At 46.9% G+C, this 20885-nt stretch overlaps 1 protein-coding gene across 2 annotated transcripts in view; it reads left to right on the top strand.

Annotated features, from left to right (window-relative positions):
- Window positions 1–20834, top strand: part of insrb (insulin receptor b) — a 78872-nt gene extending 58038 nt beyond the window's left edge. Inside the window, exons 4-22 of one of the 2 annotated variants that reach the window (XM_031575157.2) lie at window positions 735–874; window positions 1052–1196; window positions 1397–1605; window positions 1726–1852; window positions 2048–2289; window positions 3911–4078; window positions 4422–4620; window positions 5613–5645; window positions 8483–8781; window positions 9092–9240; window positions 9697–9853; window positions 10601–10694; window positions 10781–10848; window positions 11071–11300; window positions 11601–11711; window positions 12125–12284; window positions 12403–12532; window positions 12731–12865; window positions 13066–20834. In XM_031575157.2, the coding sequence (XP_031431017.1) occupies window positions 735–874; window positions 1052–1196; window positions 1397–1605; window positions 1726–1852; window positions 2048–2289; window positions 3911–4078; window positions 4422–4620; window positions 5613–5645; window positions 8483–8781; window positions 9092–9240; window positions 9697–9853; window positions 10601–10694; window positions 10781–10848; window positions 11071–11300; window positions 11601–11711; window positions 12125–12284; window positions 12403–12532; window positions 12731–12865; window positions 13066–13420 (3151 nt within the window). In that variant the 3' untranslated portion in view covers window positions 13421–20834. The remainder of the gene's footprint in view (window positions 1–734; window positions 875–1051; window positions 1197–1396; window positions 1606–1725; window positions 1853–2047; window positions 2290–3910; window positions 4079–4421; window positions 4621–5612; window positions 5646–8482; window positions 8782–9091; window positions 9241–9696; window positions 9854–10600; window positions 10695–10780; window positions 10849–11070; window positions 11301–11600; window positions 11712–12124; window positions 12285–12402; window positions 12533–12730; window positions 12866–13065) is intronic. The other variant, XM_012828363.3, reaches the window with a different exon arrangement.
- The last annotated feature ends 51 nt before the right edge of the window (window positions 20835–20885 follow it).

Consider the following 20885-nt stretch of genomic DNA (forward strand, 5'->3'; position numbering starts at 1 on the left):
CAAGCCCTTTTCAAGAATTTGACTGGCTCCTCCAGTGAAATTCCATCTCTGAAGACGTGCCCGACTTGGCCTACTCACACTCCGGTCGCCATTCCAATCCTGTGAGAGAGACCGGCACAAGTATTTCAGGCATTTTGTTTTCATCACGTCGAAGAAAAAAGAGAGATGTTTCGAACGTTTGCCCCTTCACAAACCTAGCCTCATATCACAAGTCTGCAGTCCGGCCTTTTGAAAGTTCTGCGTAAGTTTGCAGCGTATAGACTAGTCTTGGGGAGCGCTTGGACTGAAATGAAAGGGGATCGAAAAACAACAAGAGATCTGCCATCCTCACTCACCCGATCTCGTCCCTATGTGTGAAACGAGAACAGCCAGAGATGAGCTCTCTTCTTGGGCGTGTCATACAGAGAATGACAGTCACTTTTGGTCCAGATAAGACTAAACTCTTGTGCTTGGCCCAGTAGTACAGAGACAGGTTTGATATTCCTGCTCTCTGTGTGCGTTCCTGTAGTGTGTGTTCCTGTAATGTAGTGCCATTCTCCTGGCCACTAAGCTGTTCTGTGTGTGTATGTGTGTGTGTGTGTGTGTGTGTGTGTGTTTTTGTGTTTGTGTGTGTGTAGGTGGGTGGGTGCGTGGGTGCGTGCGTGCACGTTCCTGTAATGTATTGTCATTTTCCTGGCCACAGTTTGCATTCCTGTAATGTATTGCAATTCTCCTGTCCTGTTTGACCTTTGCAGGCTGACCTGTACGCCCTGTTCCGGACTGTGCCCCAAGCTGTGCGTCGGAGACAAGGTCGTGGACTCGGTCATGGCCGCTCAGGAGCTCCGTGGCTGCACCGTGCTCAACGGCAGCCTGACCATCAAGATCCGCGGTGGCAGTAAGTCTCTTTCATGTGTCATTTGGGAAATTGACCTCCCACATAAACACTTCAAAATAAAGTTCTTGTAATTCATGCCAGGTCTATGGTTGAATAACAGGACAATGTGGATGTGTTCTGACACCACTGTGTGTGTGTGTGTGTGTGTGTGTGTGTGTGTGCATTGTTGCACTTCAGCCAACATTGCGGCTGAACTGGAGGCCAGTCTCGGTCAGCTGGAGGAGATCATTGGCTTCCTGACGGTGCGTCGTGCCTACGCCCTCATCTCGCTGTCCTTCCTCCGAAAGCTCCGGCTGATCCGCGGCGAGGCACTAGAGGCTGGGTAAGCAGGAGACCATCCCCAAAACAGTGTCTCTCTCTGGCTTTTTGAGAACCACCTTTCATATCTGCTAATTACAGCCATGCTAAAGATATATAGCCTCCAGACCGCCACCATTAGGTCTGTGTGTTTGGAGCGTGTGTGTGTGTGTGTGTGTGTGTGTGTGTGTTGGTTGTAATCGATTCTTCTGCTCTGGCCTCCAGGAACTTCTCCTTCTTTGCCTTGGACAACCAGAACCTGCACCAGCTGTGGGACTGGTCCAAGCACAACCTGACCATCCTGCACGGCCCCATGTTCTTCCACTACAACTCCAAGCTGTGCATGGCCGAGATCCGCAAGATGGAGGAGGTGACGGGCACCAAAGAGCGCAAAAACCACATCACCAGCCGCACCAACGGCGACCAGGCCTCGTGTAAGTAGAGCGCGAGTCACGTTTAACCGCCTCAGCTCGGCCTCAGCTCGGCCGCTGCCCACTGTCTGCCCAGAACAACAGAGGCGTCGCGTCACACATTTCTCTCTTCTTACCTCACAGGTCAGAACGAGGTCCTCAAGTTCACCCAGATCCGCGCTAACCATGACAAGATCATGATCAAGTGGGAGGCCTTCTGGCCGACGGACTTCAGGGACTTACTGGGGTTCATGGTCCTGTACAAGGAGGCGTAAGTCTTCCCACTCCTCTTTGGACTGATGGATTGCAATGCCTGTGTTTTATATTCACATCAAAGTAGTCCTTCTGTACATGTGTCCTGGTGTACACATGTTCATTCATCTAATGTAAAGAAAATGTCCGAAATCTCCCTCCCTCTATTTCATCACGCTATCTCACTCTTGTTCTCTCTCTCCCCCCTACGCAGGCCGTACAGGAACGTGACCGAGTTTGACGGGCAGGACGCGTGCGGCTCCAACAGCTGGGTGATCGCCGACGTGGAGCCGCCGCAACGCTCCTCGGCCCCCGGCGAGCCGGGCCACCTCCTCTTCCCGCTCAAGCCCTGGACGCAGTACGCCATCATGGTCAAGACGCAGCTGTCGGCCTCCGACGACCACAAGGTGCGCGGCGCCAAGAGCCCCATCATCTACGTGCGCACCGACGCCACCCGTGAGTTTCCTCTCCACCTACATATACGTGTGTGTGTGTGTGTGTGTATGTATGTGTGTGTTTATGTACATATGTGTTTATGTGTGTTATTTCGTATGCACACATATGTGTGTGTGTTTGGATGCACATACCTGTGTTTTTGAGTATAGATGTATGTGTACCAGAGTTGTTTTTGTTATTATTGCTATAGTTTATTTTCTATATGTAGGGCAACTTTAGCTTTTCAGGTCATGAGTGTAAGTCCCGAGGAGAACAAGCGAGTGCTGGCATATGGGCATATGGGCATCAGTCACTGGCCCATTTAGCACCAGTCTGATCTTGTAAAACCCTCCACTCCATACGCGTAACTCCTGTTTTGCTGACACATTAGATATCTTTCAGTACTGGGCTGAATGCATAAGAGTGCCAGGTTGCTGGGTGCGCGCCACCTCTTTGAATAGAGCTTGTCCTCAACTTGAGAGTCATCAGCCTGTAAACCAGACAAGTGGCCGCTACTGAGCAGCTTATATCTCTTTTCGTCCCCTAGTGGTATTGGGTTAGTCTGGCAATTCAGTAACCACTTCATCAAAGTCATGGGAAGTATAGATAATGCCCAAAGCCGGTTTGAAATGCGATTTAACGATCACACATTACGTGTCAATCACGTCTTCACAGACATCTGGGAACCTTTTGGTACCGCTTAGAAGTAGCGTAGGTTAGTGAATCAAACAAGAGCGTTCGACAATGTCCTCCAGGAATGGCGGCAGATGTTGCGAGGGGAGGTTGAGGTTTCATGAGAAGCCCTTAGTTCCTGAGTCCAGTGCAGAAGTTTGGTATCTAATAGATCCACCTTAGAGCACTTCCCCTTCTCTCAGTAAGAGACTGTGCTTGGGACCCATCAGGTTGACCCTTGTGCCAAGGTCACAACAAAACACCTTTTTAAAACTGCCATTGTCATCTTGCTTCCCATGACACACACACAGAATGTAGCATGTCTTGGCATGCTAGATGCTAGATTTTTGCATAGTAGCCTGTCATGATGCCACGAGGCCTGTTCAGGTACAAGTTCTTCTAACATAGCTGTTCCTTCACCTCAGAATGAACCACTTGGTCATGTCGCTCCTTTTAGTTATGTTCCCCCTGCTTTGAGAGATTATTCGTGTAAATGAGAAACCACTGAATCAGGCTTGTCAGTGAGATGGAGGGGGAGTGCCTGGAGCAGCGAGGCTGAAATGACATACGACTTTGCCGTTGCGCGTTTTTTTATTTCATTGTGCCGTCAGCAGACCCAGGTGTATGCATCAAGCAATTAGGCCTCCAGACAGGGCTGCAGGTGTGAAGCCAAGATGAGATCTCCAGAAAAATGTGTGCCGATTACATGTCCATTTATCTGGTTTGAGGCCCTTACTGAGAGAAGCACAACACTTTTAGTGTTATCTGGAGATGATATTTCAGTTGGTGGAATTTGAGCTGGGACCCCCATTAGGGGACACCCTCCTGACCTCAGCAGTTGACCTTTGCACTGTGGTCACTATAGATGAGCTCCAAGAGTTGCCACTGACATCTTCCTTCCCTCAGTACTACCAATGCACCAATGTTTGTTTGTTTGTTTGTTTGTTTGGTTGTTTGTTCCGTCCTGCAGGTCCGTCGGTGCCTCTGGACCCCATCTCCTCCTCCAACTCCTCGTCTCAGATCATCCTGAAGTGGAAGCCCCCCACGGAGCCCAACGGCAACGTCACCCACTACCTGGTGTTCTGCCAGAAGCAGAAGGAGGACGAGGAGCTCTACAGGCTAGACTACTGTCTGAAAGGTGACTGACGCTCACAGCGACCGCTACATACATGCTAACACACCAGAAGCCATTTTTTTTTTTTTTTTAAATCGATCAACCGTCCTCACCCCTAAAACAAGAACTGGCACCTTCAAATGCCTCTCCCTCTCTCTGTCCCCCTCTCTCATTCCATTCCACCTTTTTTCATTCTCACCCAACTGATCTCATTTCTCTCATTTCAACTGCTCTCTCTTGACTCCCCTCTTTCTTCCCTTCCTGCCTTTCTCTGTCCGCCGGCGGTCTGTTTTTGTCTCCTAACGTTCCTCTCCTCTCCTCTCCTCTCCTCTCCTCTCCTCTCCTCTCCTCTCTCTCTCTCTGTCAGGCATGAAGCTGCCATCCCGCACCCCGACACAGATGGACAGCGAGGAGGAGCAGAAGTGGAACCAGACGGAGGAGCACGGCCAGACGGGCCGCTGCTGTGCCTGCCCCAAGACCGAGACCCAGCTCAAGAAGGAGGCCGAGGAGTCCGAGTACCGCAAGACCTTTGAGAACTATCTCCACAACGTGGTGTTCGAGATCAGGTAAGGGATCCAACTTGAGTGGCTTATGTGGTGTTTTTCGTATCTGCTGGATAGGTGAGCTGTTATGTGTGAGATGCAAAAGGGTGATCATGATGCATCTCTGACAGCTTTTAATCGAGGTTAAGGTGTGTGTGTGTGTGTGTCTGTGTTAGTAAGTGTATGTCTTGTTGTGTGTAAGGGTTAAGATTGAATTACTGCCTTTTGACTTCTCTGTGGTTGATGAGCTCTGTTGGAAAGTCTCAGGCTGCATCTCAAATACTGTAAATTTAAGTATGCATCAAGAACCTGACGCCAGTCTTTGAGGCCACATGAACTCCACATGCAACAGATGACAGGATGACGTCTTGCCCTCACCCCCCCCTGCAGAAACACCCCCCCCTCCAGTGCATCAGGTCCACTGAAACACCCCCCCCCTCTCCAGTGCATCAGGTCCACTGAAAGTAGAACTTGTAGTGGAAAGCAGAGAAAAGTTCAGATTACTTTATCACTTCATTTTTGTCCTTTTTGAAGCGTCTCTGCTCTTTAAGGTGTGGAAATGCTATAAACCCAGCCTTGGAAACACCCACAAATACACTAGGCTCACACAGACACTCACACACACACTCACCAAAACAAAAATACACCTGTGGACACACCCACAGGTCTCCACACACACACACACACACACACACACACACACACACACACACACACACACACAAATAAATCCTTGGCAAGTACCGGTGGTTGCATCTGCTCCATTGCTTAATCTTGTGTAAGAGCTGTAAACATCTTTAGCTCAACGTCTTCAGACAATACCCCCGGTGTGTAAGCGTTCACCTCTGTCCACTCGGATGTCAACACTACACACCGGAGCCAGTCATGCCAATAAGGAAAGCCCCCTATTCTGCCTTTCCCCCCACGAGACTGCGAGAGGACACCATTAGGAGTGGGTCACAGACACACTTGCGTCCAGGAGCTCTGAGTGTGGCACCCTGTTTTTGTTGTTGCAGAGCGACTCCTGCGCCGATGAGCCCCACGGCAGGGTAAGAGGAAGGGAGGCGGGGCTGTTGGTAATGCACGGCCCCCCCCCCCCCCCCCCCCCCCCCCCATGAGTGTAGCCAGTCCCCGTGTGCAGTGGGCTAGTGTGGGTGGGCGTAATTTGATGGAATCATTTAATCTCTCTGTCTCTGTCTCTCTCGTGCGCTTTTACGTGAAAAGAGGATGAGCTTTTGCAGTTGCTTAATTCATGCATACTCATTTTTTTATTTAAAAAATAAATAAAAATTGTGCCGCCTTTGAATAAAATGATTAGTGTTTTGAAATGCTATACTAACATTCAACAAGGGAAGGCCTTGTGTTCAGGGTTGACAGACAACGTCTGTGGTTTCAGGAAGAGGGATTTGCATGTTTACAGGCCCCTGGGCACTGTGGAGTTTGTTTGTGCTCGTGTTTGAGGAGTGTGTATGTTCTCATGCTTGAGGAGTGTGTATGTACTCGTGTTTGAGGAGTGTGTATGTTCTCATGCTTGAGGAGTGTGTATGTTCTCATGCTTGAGGAGTGTGTATGTTCTCATTCTTGAGGAGTGTGTATGTTCTCATGCTTGAGGAGTGTGTATGTTCTCATTCTTGAGGAGTGTGTATGTACTCGTGTTTGAGGAGTCATCTGCCTGAGGCCGTGCTGACTATGCAACACAGGGAGGCGTGGCTGCAGGAGCCTTGAAATTACGCTGCAAATACACGCTCCCCTCTCCTCTCCTTCCTCTTTCTCATCTCTTGTTGTTTCCTCTGTAATTTCCTCCCCTTTGCCCTCATTTCTTCTCTCCTCTTCTCTCCTCTCGCCTCCTCTCCCCTAGTCCCTTCTCCCGCCCCCCCCCCCCCTTCTTCATCTTTGTTTTTCCTTCTCTCGTCTTCTCTTTTCCTCTCCTCTCTCTCCCCTCTTCTCCCTTCTCTTCTCACCTCCTTCTCTCCCCCCCCCTGTCATCTCCTCTCTCTCTCCTCTCTTCTCTCATCCTCTCTCCTTTCCTCCCCATCTCCTCCCTCTCCTTCTCCTCTCCCCTCCCCTCCCCTCATTCATCCAGACAGCAGGTTGTGTGTGTGTGTGTGTGTGTGTGTGTGTGTGTGTGTGTGCTCCCTCCTCACCTGGCAGTGGCTAGCTGCTGCGGTGGGTTAATCACGCTAACCGCCGCGCTCAGACGGGAGATTACTCTGAGTCCCGCTCTTGGCAGACAGTCTCGCACACTGAGCAAGCGGCCACATGGCCAGCCAGATCGTCTGTGTGTGTGTGTGTGTGTGTGCACGCGTGTGTGTGTGCACGCGTGTGTGTGTGTATGTGTGCACGCGTGTGTGTGTGTCAGACAGTCACAAACTGAATGGGTGGCATGGAGAGGCTAGGCCATGATGGCTTTCTGTCAGCACCAGACGACATCTGGGGTGTCAAATGAGGCCTGATGGCTCACGTGTGTGTGTGTGTGTGTGTCTGTGTGTGTGTGAGAGAGTGTGTGTGTGTGTGTGTGTGTGTGTGTGTGTGTGTGTGTGTGTGTGTGTGTGTGTGTGTGTGTGAGAGAAAGAGAATGTGAGCGTGTGTGTGTGTGTGTGTCTGCACCTGTCTGCATGTGGATGTCAGCTTGAGTGTACAGGCATGTATGTGTGTGCTATATGTGGGTGTGAGTGATGTGATGTATGTGCGTAGGAGTCTGTATTATGTGGGCATCAGAGCTACTGCAGCACAGCAGGGTGGGGATAGAGGCTGCCTCTGCCGTCCTTCCGCTACCTCTGATTTGTCCCCCCTTTCCCCTCTCCACCTTATTCCTCCGTTCCCCTCATCTTCCCATCCTCCATCCTCTCCATCGCTCCCGTGGGAGCGCTCACCGTACACATTATCATCTGTGCCAGTCTGAGAGGCAGTCATGCAGACCGCCATCCCTAACGCTTAGACTCCCACCAGGGGGCGTCAAGGCCGCTTAATCTCCCCACTCAATACCACAGCAAGGTCGTCCGTCCGTCCAACCGCCCGCCCGCCCGCTCGCTCGCTCGCTCGCTCCCCGCTAGAGGGGAACAGGTTCATCAGGGGAGGCTGGGAGCCAGTGGGTGAGGCTCATTTCAGAAGGTCGCCTCACAGGGTCCGACCTCCCCGCATCAGCCTCTGGGGCCGCATGCCACAGCCTCAGTGTCCAGGTGGCTGGAAGTGCAGAGCGAGGTTGGGTGAACCTCAGGACCCCGCCGCTATAAAGCATTCCACATTCCACCGCCTCCGGGCACCTGTACCAACCGCAGCAGCGTGCCCACTTTCGTTTCACTTCTGCTGTGTGACGTGAAGGAAAGTCTGTGCACACAAGCGACACTAGCAGCCTTAATCAGGAAAATAAACTTCAACTGGGTCTGCTGTCTGCAGCACGCACCCTGATTGCTTGGTGGCGCTCTTCTCCCGGCTCCTGCCTCTGCTCTCTTTGAGCTGTTCACTGGGGTACAGGCCTGCTTCAGAGCCCCGCTGTTAGTCTTTCACTGCACAGTCTGCAGATTACACACGTGTCACAAGAGCTCCACCTGCTGGTGAATGGTGGTGCTCGGTTTGGGTATTTTTGTCAGTGTCAATGATGCACCTACGAGGGAGAGGTCTTCGTGTCTATAGGGCTTCAGTGCAGTCATGTGATGCTGTTTTTTTTCTTGGAACTACCCTGTCAGGTGACTAACTGTTTGAAAAATGAATAAACAAAATGTAATTAAAGGGTTAGTGTGATTTCTGGGAGTTCATTCATGTAATTGATTCCTTTTTCGTTTTCACATAGTGGATGATTATTCTACTCTGGTGTCATCAATATTTGTTCACCACGCTGGGTGTTACGTCTCTCTCTCTCTCTTTCCCCCCCCCCCCCACCCCCCAGGCCCTCCAGACGCCGCCGTTCTGTGGGCGTGGCCAACGCCACCTTCCCCAGCTTCCCCAGCTTCCTCACCACACCCACCAGCCTGCTCCCGCCCAAGAACGCGTCGAACCCGGGCGACCCGGAGGACAAGGAGCCCGGTCAGCGCCTGGTGCTCACCGTCTCGGCCAAGGAGGCGGCCGTCATCTCTGACCTGCAGCACTTCACCAGCTACCAGATCGAGATCCACGCCTGCAACCACCCCACCGACCGCAAGCGCTGCAGCATGGCCACCTTCGTCAACGCCCGCACCATGCCAGAACGTGAGTCCTGCTTCTACCCGCTTTCCCAAAGTACGCCGTAGCGTACTCTATTCTTATATTATCCATACAGTAGCTACCCTGCCATGAAATACAAACGGTGATCTCAGAGGCATAAGCTAGCAGTGAAGGGAGTGCAGCAAAGCTCTACCTTAGGCCCAGCCTGATACTCTGATAGCAGTTTAGTAATTGTCTTCTTCTGTAAACCTGGTTTCCTGGCCACTCTGACTTGGTTTAATCTATTTGTTTTTGTATCCAACTTGTCATGTATCTTACTTGGTACATGTATGTTTTTGCATGAACTCATATATAGCGAAAGCTGACGACATTACTGGTCCGGTGACCCCTGAGATCGTCCCAGAAGAACCCGAGTCTGTGTACATCCGATGGGATGAGCCCAAAGCACCCAATGGTGTCATCATCCTCTACGAAGTCAACTACAAGAGGATCTCTGACAACGATGTAAGTACCTCACCCGATGGTGGACACTATGGGTGATCGGTCATGATAACATACCCTGTTCATTAATTTACTGTGTCATATCAATATGCTTGTGTATGTGTCTGCAGTGAGTGTTATATGGAAATGCACATGAGCCTGTTATTTGGGTGCGCTTTGAATGTGTTTTTACAAGACAAGACTGAAAAAAACAACATTAGGGCTAACTCCCAGGGAGCTGCTAGTGTCTCCGTTGCCATGGAAACTACACGAATGGCTGGGAATGTGGCAGCACAGAAAATAACATATTATGCCTGTCCACTCCGACTTCAGATGGCAGGAAGCAATTTGGGTTCATATTAGGCCGTAAATTAAATGTCCTTCTGTTTGTTTGATTGCATCTGTCGTCTGTCTCTCTTCCTGTCTACATTTATTTATATTGCTTTTCTCTTCTTTTTCCCCTCCTTTCCTTCTTATCAGGAGCTGCACCACTGTGTGTCACGGCCCAGCTATGACAAGGTGAAAGGCTGTAAGCTGCGCGTGGGCCACCCAGGAAACTACAGCGTGCGCATCCGCGCCACCTCTCTGGCCGGCAATGGCTCCTGGACAGACTACACCTACTTCTTCGTGCCAGACAGTAAGTCGGGAGGAAGTGGGGAGAAGCGCCAAACAAAAGGTCTTCCCTTAAATGCACTCCCCCTTGGACAAAGCCTAATGCATTAGGCATTATGCAGCCTTCAATTAAAGATTCATGCTCACAGTGGGAATCGAGATCCCAGTTATTGAATTACCCACATCCATACCAGCCAGTCTCTGAATCAACTTTTCCGGATCCTTTACATTACTACACATTTTTGAGCTTACTCTATATACCTGTAGCAAAGAGGAATCCAAAAAAAGAAATACTGGCAGGTCAAAAACAGACTTGGGGAAAATGATCAATGGCAAACAAGAAGAACTGGCAAAGAACAGGTACAAGCACAGGACCTAGATACAGAGGGAAACTAAACCGGGAAGACAGATCGAAAACAACGAGGAACAGGTAAAATCAATACAGACCTTAAACAGGCTGGTAAACAATCAGATGAGAATTGAAAGTGGTTGGAAACAGGCAGGAAGTGACACGTGACAGGTGAGGGCAGGGTCAGAAGCACAACAGAAGCACATGGCACTAAAACAAGATATAACAGACAACACCCAAAGTGTCCAGCAGGGCGGCCAAACGACAAAGAATCCCGGTCCAGGCAAGAGTCCTGACAATGTCAGTGAGCATTAATAAGCTCTCACAGCTATTGTATATTGTTGTGTTATAAATACCTGTGTTCCACATGTTGTTTGCACGTGTGTGTTGAAGTGGTCTCTCACAGTTGCTTGTTTCCTGCAGGAGAGTTGAGCATGAAGGCCATCATCGCTCCGGTCCTCTGCTTCATCGCTCTGCTGTTTATCGGAGGGACGGCGTTTTTCGTCTTCAAGAAGAAGTACGTTTCCAAACATGGCGTTGCATACCTATCGTGCCCCTCAGGTAGTACTTGCCCTGACCTCTGTGTATGACTGTGTGTTCCAGGCAAATTGAAGGCCCAACCGGCCCGCTCATCGCCTCCTCCAACCCAGAGTACATCAGCGCCAGCGATGGTAAGGAGAACACCCACTGAGCGATCTCATTCTGAAATGGTTCTTTGTTATGAACCGCTGGATGAAGTATGGAAAACATGAAACTGAGCACTTTTGTGCCATTTTGGTCCGTGTGTGTGTGCATGTATGTATGTATGCGTTTTTTGCCTTGAGTTTATGTTTAATCATATTGTGTGTACACATGTTGTGGGTATGTAATTGTGTGCATCTGCATACTTACAGTCTATGTTCCGGATGACTGGGAGGTTCCGAGGGAGAAGATCCTGGTTATGCGGGAGCTGGGGCAGGGTTCCTTCGGCATGGTCTATGAAGGCATCGCCAAGGACATTGTCAAGGGAGAACCGGATACCCGTGTGGCCGTGAAGACGGTCAACGAGTCGGCCAGCCTGCGCGAGAGGATCGAGTTCCTCAATGAGGCCTCAGTGATGAAGGCCTTCACCTGCCACCATGTGGTAAGAGCCTCTCCCTTTGCCTGGGAAGCCTTACTGCAACAGTAAGAGCTCATCAACCAACAACCATTTTTAGACTTTCAGTGAGAAGCTGTCACTGTTTTCTAAGAACCTTTGTGCCTCCTGAATGACCATAGAATATGACATGCACAGGTCTGCAGTTGTTTTACTGTGTCAAAGGCACTATTACTGATTGTCTTCTGTTCTCCCCTGTCTGGGGCTGTCTGCCTGCAGTGTGTGAAGGCAAATGAGAGGATTGTGTTTTTTTACCTGTTGATAACCCATGGATCTCTTCTCACACAGGTTCGCTTGCTGGGGGTGGTATCCAAGGGTCAGCCAACGCTGGTTGTCATGGAGCTGATGACTCACGGCGACCTGAAGAGCTACCTGCGCTCCCTGAGGCCAGATGCTGAGGTTAATCAAGACCTCCTGCCTCTCCCCCCTCCCCTGCCTCCCAGACCTTCTCCTCCTGCCCCTCCCCCCTCCCCTGCCTCCCAGACCTTCTCCTCCTGCCCCTCCCCCCTCCCCTGCCTCCCAGACCTTCTCCTCCTGCCCCTCCCCCCTCCCCTGTCTCCCAGACCTTCTCCTCCTGCCTCTCCCCCCTCCCCTGCCTCCCAGACCTTCTCCTCCTGCCTCTCCCCCCTCCCCTGCCTCCCAGACCTTCTCCTCCTGCCTCTCCCCCCTCCCCTGCCTCCCAGACCTTCTCCTCCTGCCTCTCCCCCCTCCGCTGCCTCCCAGACCTTCTGCTCCAATATGTCAGGTCTCTCACGTAGCCTTTGCTAGCAGGGTTGTCTAATTAAATGCTTCTTTGTCTCGTGGTCCCATAGAACAATCCAGGACGCCCCCCACCTACCCTGAAGGAGGTGATTCAGTTGGCGGCTGAGATTGCTGACGGTATGGCCTACCTCAACGCCAAGAAGTTTGTTCACAGAGACCTGGCAGCCAGGAACTGCATGGTGGCTGAGGACTACACAGTGAAAATTGGAGGTATGTTTCAAAAATGGACTGTGAACTAACAAAGATACATAGTGAAAACATAATTTTCATGAAGACCAAGTTTATAGTTACTGAAATATTGATGTTGTGTTTTTCTTTTTCTTTTTAGACTTTGGCATGACGAGAGACATCTATGAGACCGATTATTACCGGAAAGGGGGCAAGGGTCTGCTGCCAGTCAGGTGGATGGCCCCCGAGTCCCTGAAAGACGGCGTCTTCACCGCTCGATCAGACTGCTGGTGGGTCCATCACAGCCTCGCTGGCCACAGCTGGTTGTCCTCTACAGGACTAAGCTACCTCTCTTTCTTCCTTCCCTGTTAAAGGACTTTTGCCTAGTTTGCTCTTGCACAGTAAAAAACATAGTGTATAGTTATAGTTTTGTGAAGTATTTGCCAGGTAGCCAGTTTTCAGTGCTGTGTATTTGTCTTGTTTTGCAGGTCTTTTGGGGTGGTGTTGTGGGAGGTTAGCACGTTAGCTGAGCAGCCCTACCAAGGGCTCTCCAATGAGCAGGTGCTGAAGTTCGTCATGGAGGGCGGATACCTGGACCGACCAGACAACTGCCCAGAGAGAATGTAAGTCCTCTGAAGACTTCTGCAACTATTTCATTTTACCATTAGCTGAAGGTCACTGCAGGTTTGCCCCTTGCTCTTAGACTGGACCTATAAGTTAAGCACTCACCCCTACCCCCCACTTACCCCTATGTACCCCCTATGTGGTTATCACAGTGTGGTTAATGCCATTCCCGTCCCTGTCTCTTCTCCCCATCTCGTAGACATAGCATGATGCAGATGTGCTGGCAGTACAACCCGCAGATGCGGCCCGCCTTCCAAGAGATCATCGAGATGATCAAGGAAGAGCTGCACCCCTCCTACCAGGAGGTCTCCTTCTTCTACAGCGAAGACAACAAGCAGCCGGAGACCGAGGAGTTCGACATGGACTTGGAGAACATGGAGAGCATCCCGCTGGACCCGTGTTCCTACTCGCAGCGCGAGGACGTCCTGAGCAGAGACAATGGGCCCGGGGTGGGCCTGCGGGGCAGCTACGACGAGCACGTGCCCTACACGCACATGAACGGGGGCAAGAAAAACGGACGAATCCTCTCGTTACCCAGATCCAGCCCATCCTAACATATTCTGATTGACTATTTTGTCTAGTTCGCTCGCTCTCTCTCTCTCTTTCTCTTCTCTCCCTTTTCTTCTTTTTCCGTCTTCTCACCTGTCCCCTGTTTTTCTAATAATAATTATTTTTTATGATTTATGATATTTTATGCAGATGCCCTTCAAAACAAATACACAGATCTCAGGACTTTTTTTTTTTGTTCTTTTTCTTCATTCATCGCTACCACATGCATGATGGCAAGGATGCAAAACCTTTAACTAAGAACCATTCATGCGGATCATCTACAACTTTCCTCAGCTTTTGATTGTTTTTGTCTCACTCTTTTGCCAAGTTTCCAAGACTGGTCAGTGGGGGAAAAAAACAAGGACAGACAAAACAAAGCGAACTGTGAACACAGACACTAGACAAACCAGATGACTGCCTCTTGTTTCACCTCCTCAGACTTTCCCATCTCTCCTCGGAGCATTTTCTCGATCACTTTCTTTATTGGAATCTTTTTCATATGGTGGCCTTTTTTAATATGTGGCCTATAAGCAAAGAGAAGTGTCTATCAGTGCTTGTATTCATTTCCTTTGAACAATTGATTGAAGAGTTTGGAATTTGTGGGATGGCATAGACTCTTAGAACAAACATCCTATTCGTAGAGGAAGCTTTTTTCCTGCAGAGTTCCAAACCTCACGCAGATACATGCGGTGTTTGTTGGTGAAAAAAATAATTAATTTATTTGCTTTACTTTTGTTTCTCCTTTCAGTTTCGTTTCTGTGTCCTTGCATTATGGCTGAAGGATATTTAAACAGTTAAGAATTTGACAAAATAGTCCATCAAACTGACCAATAGCTGCTGCTTTGATATATCATATAGTGGGTATAGTGTAAACATTTAATATATGTGATATATAAGATATTGACACATCAGTATTTTATATATCTAGATACATAATGTTGATTTTTATTTTCTAAATTGTTATTTTTTTTTGTAATACTTTCATCAGAAGCTTTGCTCTTAAGATTTATTTTCAATCAGCTGTTGATTATTTAATGAAAATGACTCTAACCCCTGGCAAAAAGTCATACTAATCACCTTCAGTGCTCTAAGCTGCCCAATAGGGTTGTTTTGGCTATTAGAGAGGCACAGGAGAAGTTAAGCGTTCAGACTCGAAAGGATAGTCCTTTCCTAGGCCACATGCAACAAACTCTCATAGTAACAATTTGGCTTGTTGCTGTACCTGGTTTGCCGATGGTGTTGAGGTCCATATTGCCAGAGAATCACCCATTATCTTTTAAAGTACATTTGATGTCAGAAATGTTTCTTGTTTTAGTCAATGTTTGTCCATGTTATGTTTTGTGTAATTCCTAGATTATGAAAAACATCTGAGATTGATGAGCTGTTGGGTTTGATCACCAGTGAAGGAGAAATGATTTGCTTTGAGAGCTTGTTTGAACTGGATGACTTGAGAGCTTTGTCTGGACTTTTTTTCTGATAATGTGAAGTATGCACACATCTGCTTACCATCTTATCATTGATGACCCCCTAACCCTGAAAGTACCAACAGCGTCTCGGAGAGCTTTGGGTTCTCGGGTTGCCTCCTTGGAGTTTTCTTTGATTGTGAGCATTTGTCTGTAGTGAGAACCATATCATATCCACCCACTAGATGAGAAAGAGATGACCCTAATACTTCTCTCTGCAGCAAAGAGGCCACCACCTTCTAGAATCTTCCATGCTCTTGGTATGGAGGTTTGTGTGGTTGCAAAAGCTCTAGATATCCTGTCAAGCTCTACATTGAGCAGTGGGCTCTTCATGATGGCTTGATTGCATAGGTATGTGGGATGTGTTTGGGTGTTGCAGTGACACAGGGCTGGAGGCCACGGTATGTAGTTCAGAATTCCTCGTAGTAACTGAGCTTGCTCTCCTTGAGGTCTGAAATTCCGTGGTTGTAGTGTTTTGCCCAATGTCACTGCCTCTTTTTTTTTCCCCTTGAGAAAATATGGGGTGAATACCAAATACTCTCAAGTCTCGGTTCTAGTAGGTTCTCGATTCTGGTTCTAGGTTCTAACCTCTAGTAGGTCCTAGATTCTGAGGGTCCTCAGCTTCAGGGGGTTGATCGAGCTCCACTCTGACATCGATCTGACATATGAGGTCACGTCACGTCACATGTTTGAAGATGCCAGATTAATGAGTTCTGCTCTGTGTTTCTGTCAGTGAGAGTTCAGACGGTGTAAATGCTCGTGTCACATGGTAATTCCTGAGATCGGGGCTCAATGAAAGAGGCATTCTGTGATGCCTTCCACTGTCCAGTTCATTCCCAAAGTTCACAGGCGTCCCCAACACTTTGTCATTGTAGTTTATTGTTTTAGCTGTGCAGTAGCCATGAAAACGTTCCCGCTTTTAATCTGGCAGATTGTTCCAACTGGAGCTAAACACACTCACCCATCAGGCAGCCAGGGGTCACACCTCGAGCAGCATCTATGTGGAGAGGCCCAGAGCTGGCACACTGATCCTCAGCGCTGGTCATGTCCTCCTTGACCACAGTTGCTTACGTCCAGCATGGGCCGCCCAAGCGACAGCCAAGGCTTCAGAGTCAGGAAGAAATAAACATCTCCCATATGAATTGGAATAGCAGTAGCCACTACAGTCTATAGTCTTTAGGTGATTCGCTTGTATATCAAACATTTGACAATTTGCCCTCCAGGTGGGTTTTTTCTCTAGACAGAACATGCCTCGGCCTCCAAGTTGTGCCTTCTGCTAAAGCCCAAGGCAGTGGCGACAAGACGGGCGGGGGGTGGATACCCAAGCGTAACTTGGTTCATATTTATCCACATCTGTGTACACTCTGCTTGGTGTACATATGTGTTTGTGAGTGTATATATTTATGTATTGGCGTAGGGCGTGGTTGGCGAGAAGTCGGGAGTCGGTGTCCAGTCTGCTTCTGGAGCCATAGTGGAGTGAGGTGACTGAACGGGACTTGCTGCTGTTAAACCAGCACACTCACTTTTTTTCTTTTCAAGATGTAAATGTTATTACCGGACTACAGTGCTTTATAAAATCGTCATCATCCACATCATTTTTTTTTTTTTTTTCATTAGCTATTTTCCAGGTTTGTAAATAATAAATAAGATGTTTTAAGTTAAAGGAAAAAAGCTAAACAATTACACCCACACAATTCCACACACTACCATGACAGTTGCATCTGTAAGTTTAGTTTGTCATGGTTATCAACTTAAGCGTACGTGCAAATTTCTAATTCAGAAGATTAGCATATCTTTGAAAAGGCAGATGATATTTTATTTATTTTATTATAATCATTGTATAAAACCCAGCTAGCTTTTTATTACAAGTTTTAAGAATTATTCAGTGTCGGGTAAAATTGTGTTTTCTCGCTTGTTTAGTTTTTTCCCATTGTTTGAAAAGAGAGTTACAGCTACAGAGGGAGGGAGAGTGAGTTTGGTGTTGTGGTAAATTCTTTGTTTGTTTGTTTGTTTGTTTTGATTGGACGCAGTCTACCTCAGTATGTATGAAATTTAGTCAAGCCTTGCTTCTCTCTCTCTCTCTCTCTCTCTCTCTCTCTCTCTCTCTCTCTCTCTTCCTCTTCCTCCCCATCTTACAGTGTTCTAACGTGGGCTTTTTTGGACAGATCTCAGACCTGTGACTGTTCACCTGTACTAATCATCCTAAAGAGGGCTTATCACTGACGATATGAGAAACAGACAAATTCAAAGATGATAATGCGTCTCTCGAAGAGATCTGCAATCTAATCTTAAATTGGCTCTCCCTCTTTTAATTATTTTTGTATTAGTATGTATTCCAAAGTTTGGTGGGGGAGTTTTCCAAAAGGCAACATTTACTAATTGATGACTATCCAGTCCTGCGCATCAAAAAGTATTAGAAAGCACAATATAAAAGCGTTTTATTGTCAGGATATTCTTATTAGTCTAACTGTGCCATGGATTGCTATAATACTGTACACCAGCACTTATTTTAAACGTGGCGGTCCAGAGTGTTGCATTTTGGACCAGTTCATCCTAATTAGCTGGCACTTATTGCAACTACACCAAGCTGTAGACTCCAAATCGCCCAACCGTGACCGTTTATTTATGAAATTTGCTCAAATAGTTCTGTGTGTGCGGCACGTAATGTAACGTTGTGGTTAGATTACCATAGGGGGAGATGTATGTGTGTGGTCAATGCTGTGTCGACTAAGCTTCCAATTTTAGTGAATACTGACCACCATAATGGTTCTCGACCAACCAAACTTTCCCTGCTCCTCTAATGGTGATCAGAAATGGCAGGTTGTGCATGGACACAGACATCATATTCTAGTACCAAATAAAGCCTTGTGCTGTGGGAGATGGGAATGTGTGGCATAGTTCTGTCCTACAGTGCTTGACAGTAAGAGGGCTGATCTGGTGAATACATATCCTTCACTTAGCGAGAAAGAGAAATTCAATTTGGACCCAATGCCTTCTGGTTTATGCTACGAATGTGATTCTTGTTAGTTTTATGTTTGTGTTCTTTTTTTTTCTTTTTGTCATTTATTTTGACTTCTTGTTAATGTACTTTTTCTACTGTGAATTATCAAGAACCATCTTACTACAATGCCATAGTCTGGGATGTTTGGGGACATGACAAACAACATGCCTCCATTTTTTCTGATTGGATTATCTTTAGAAAGAGGTCTTTTGGGACAATCCCACGTGCCATAAAATGTCAAACTCTGAAGTGAAAACCTGGCTTAGGGTCAGCAGTACTCAGGGAGGTCTGATTCTTTAGGTTTAGAAGGGATGAGACGATACTCTGACTGAAGTACCTGTTTGGAAAGGATTGGCAAAATAGCCAATCCCTGCCCCTATCAGGGGTAATCAAGGTAGTGCTGAACCCTTTTGCAAATGTTTTGGGAGAAAGTAAAAAAAAAAATTTTAAAAAAATCTCCCCTGGTTTCTCATGAACACTGACTGAATGTTTACTCCCCTCTGGTGGACAAGAGTAGAAGTGCAACAGTGGAAAAGCAGAGTGAAGCCAGAGTCCCCCACCCATAGTGCCTTGTGCAGATTCCTCAAGCGTCCTCCCAACCAAACCCACTCAACTCAAACTGATTGTCTCCAAAGTCGCTCATGGACTGGAGTTTTAACCACACCACTTTGTGCATCTTCAAAAGTGCATTTTTCAAAGACAAGCTGAGAGATTTCATAACACGATAGCTGTAGATAACATGCAAACACGAAACACACACAAAAAGTATCACATCTTTCTGCTTGGCTCCATATTACTGTATTGGTGTCTGTGAATGATGTTCTTTTTTTTCAAGCAGGAAACTTGTCTCTACTTGGCTAGGCTCCGGCTTGCTTTGTGCTTTGATCCCCCAAGCAGGCAACTTGGCCGTATATAATTGAACATCGATTGCATGGCACTTTGGTAATTGTACATTTGTCCCCAATGCACACACTGCAGAAGGCTTAAACGGGTGTTTAATGAAAGCAAGGTGATTCTTGTAATCTGTCTTTTTACAAATGAAACAACCTCATACTGTACTTTGCAACAGTAATCGCCCCCTAACAAAAGCACTTCATTTTGGCAAATTTTATTTAGTCTAAAAAAAAAAAGTTTAACTCTAAAGTGGTTTAGCAGAGCAAGCTAGCAATGCAGCACAGTTTGAGAACAAGGTATTGTATGTATTTTATTTGTTTTAAAGAAAAAAGTATTACATCTAGAGAATAATTTCTATTTTTTTTTAGCCAAAATAGGGAGGGCAAATACAATTACCTTTTTTCTGACTGTAAACTTTTACTATTCTTGTACATGATGGAATTAACATTGTTATCAGTGTATATAACTTTTTTTAATAAAATGAAATGTTTGATGGCTATCACTCATGATACTACCCCACTATCTGATCAAGGGTTCAGTTCACTTTCTGGTGAGATGCAGCACAGGTCAATGATGATGGAGGTGATGATGATGATGATGATGATGATGACGGGGCTTGCAACCTCCTCCTTTTAGGTTTGTTAATGTCAGAACTTGCGTTGTCCTCCCCCAGCAGTCTAGCCATGTCCCCATCCACGCTCTCAGTATCTCATATCACTCGAGTGACCCACTGGGGTGCAGAATGAAATTCTATTTGACCTTAGACCAAAGTGATGTGTCCCCTTTTTTTAGATTTGCTTTCCAAGACTGAAAAAAAAAACTGGAAAAGAAAGACCACTGCACATTCCTTCTGGAAATGACTACACGAGAGTAATAAGCTACGGGGTAACAAACCACGTTTCTATCTATATCTTTATAAATGTCCCCAAACTATGAGGACCTGAAGCTGATCACCCTCTGTGATGGCTGAAGCACATGGCACAGCATGAAGGAGATGTGGATCACCATGTGTGTGACTTGCGGGACACCAATTGTGTGTGTGTGTGTGTGTGTGTGTGTGTGTGTGTGTGTGTGTGTGTGTTTTGTCACCGGTCAAACACACCACTGAAACTGATCTTGCCCAAGTGTTTTTTTTTCCCCCACACCAACATGTAGGCCAGATATTATGAAATGCCTTTTTTGCCGAACCTGTCCCGTGTGTTTTATTTTGCTTTGTTTTGTTTTTTAATTGTGTAGTCAATGTTTAAAGTTTGACGTGTGTTGGATGGCAGGTGGTTGAAGAGTTATTTTTTTATGTTGAAGAGCTGAAGTGAAGTGAAGTGAGCCCATAGTCATGCCCAGTTTTCTAAGTGGCCTGCTCCTACTCATCACATACTCACAGCTCTCCAGGTCAAACGCATTTTTTAAAAGAGAGAAAAAAAAACAGGATTTCTATCCTTCCAAACTTTGTGTTCTTCGAATTGCTGCTGCTCTTCTCTCTGTGCGCATACAGTTTTGCTGAAAATACTGTGTGTCGTCTTGGTAAAATACCTCTCTCTGTTTTTGTCTCACATATTGTGTAAGTGATACAGATGTATGATCAATACATTGTGTATGCATTGTTTGTTACCATGGATTCATATACAGCAACGGGTGTTGTGGACGAGTTCATGGGTAACCAGCTGACGGCTACAAAGATGCATCGTCACACTGGATCCAAATGTGCCACTCTATTTCAGATATGAAATACACGTCTGTGCATATATGTTGACACACACAAACACACACACTCTGTATGTTTTTATAGACAGATGCACATTCTCTCTCTCACAGACACACACACACACACACAAACAAACACACACAGACAGTCATTATCTCACACAGAACACGCATACGGAATCAAAACGTGCCATGATTAGATAATGCTTGACAATTTATTTTTTCTATGTTTTCAACAAGAGCCAAGCAGTGACATGTACAGACGATGTTGGAATGGTATGAAATTAAATCTTGCTGTGTGTAAATTATTCAACAATTAACTGTTTATATTAAAATTATGAATAAAATTATTGAAGAGTATTTTATTCTGCAGTACTCCTTTTACACAGAGAAAAAAAAATTACACAATCC

This window comes from Clupea harengus, chromosome 10 (assembly GCF_900700415.2).
Source record: "Clupea harengus chromosome 10, Ch_v2.0.2, whole genome shotgun sequence".
Lineage (NCBI taxonomy): Eukaryota > Metazoa > Chordata > Actinopteri > Clupeiformes > Clupeidae > Clupea > Clupea harengus.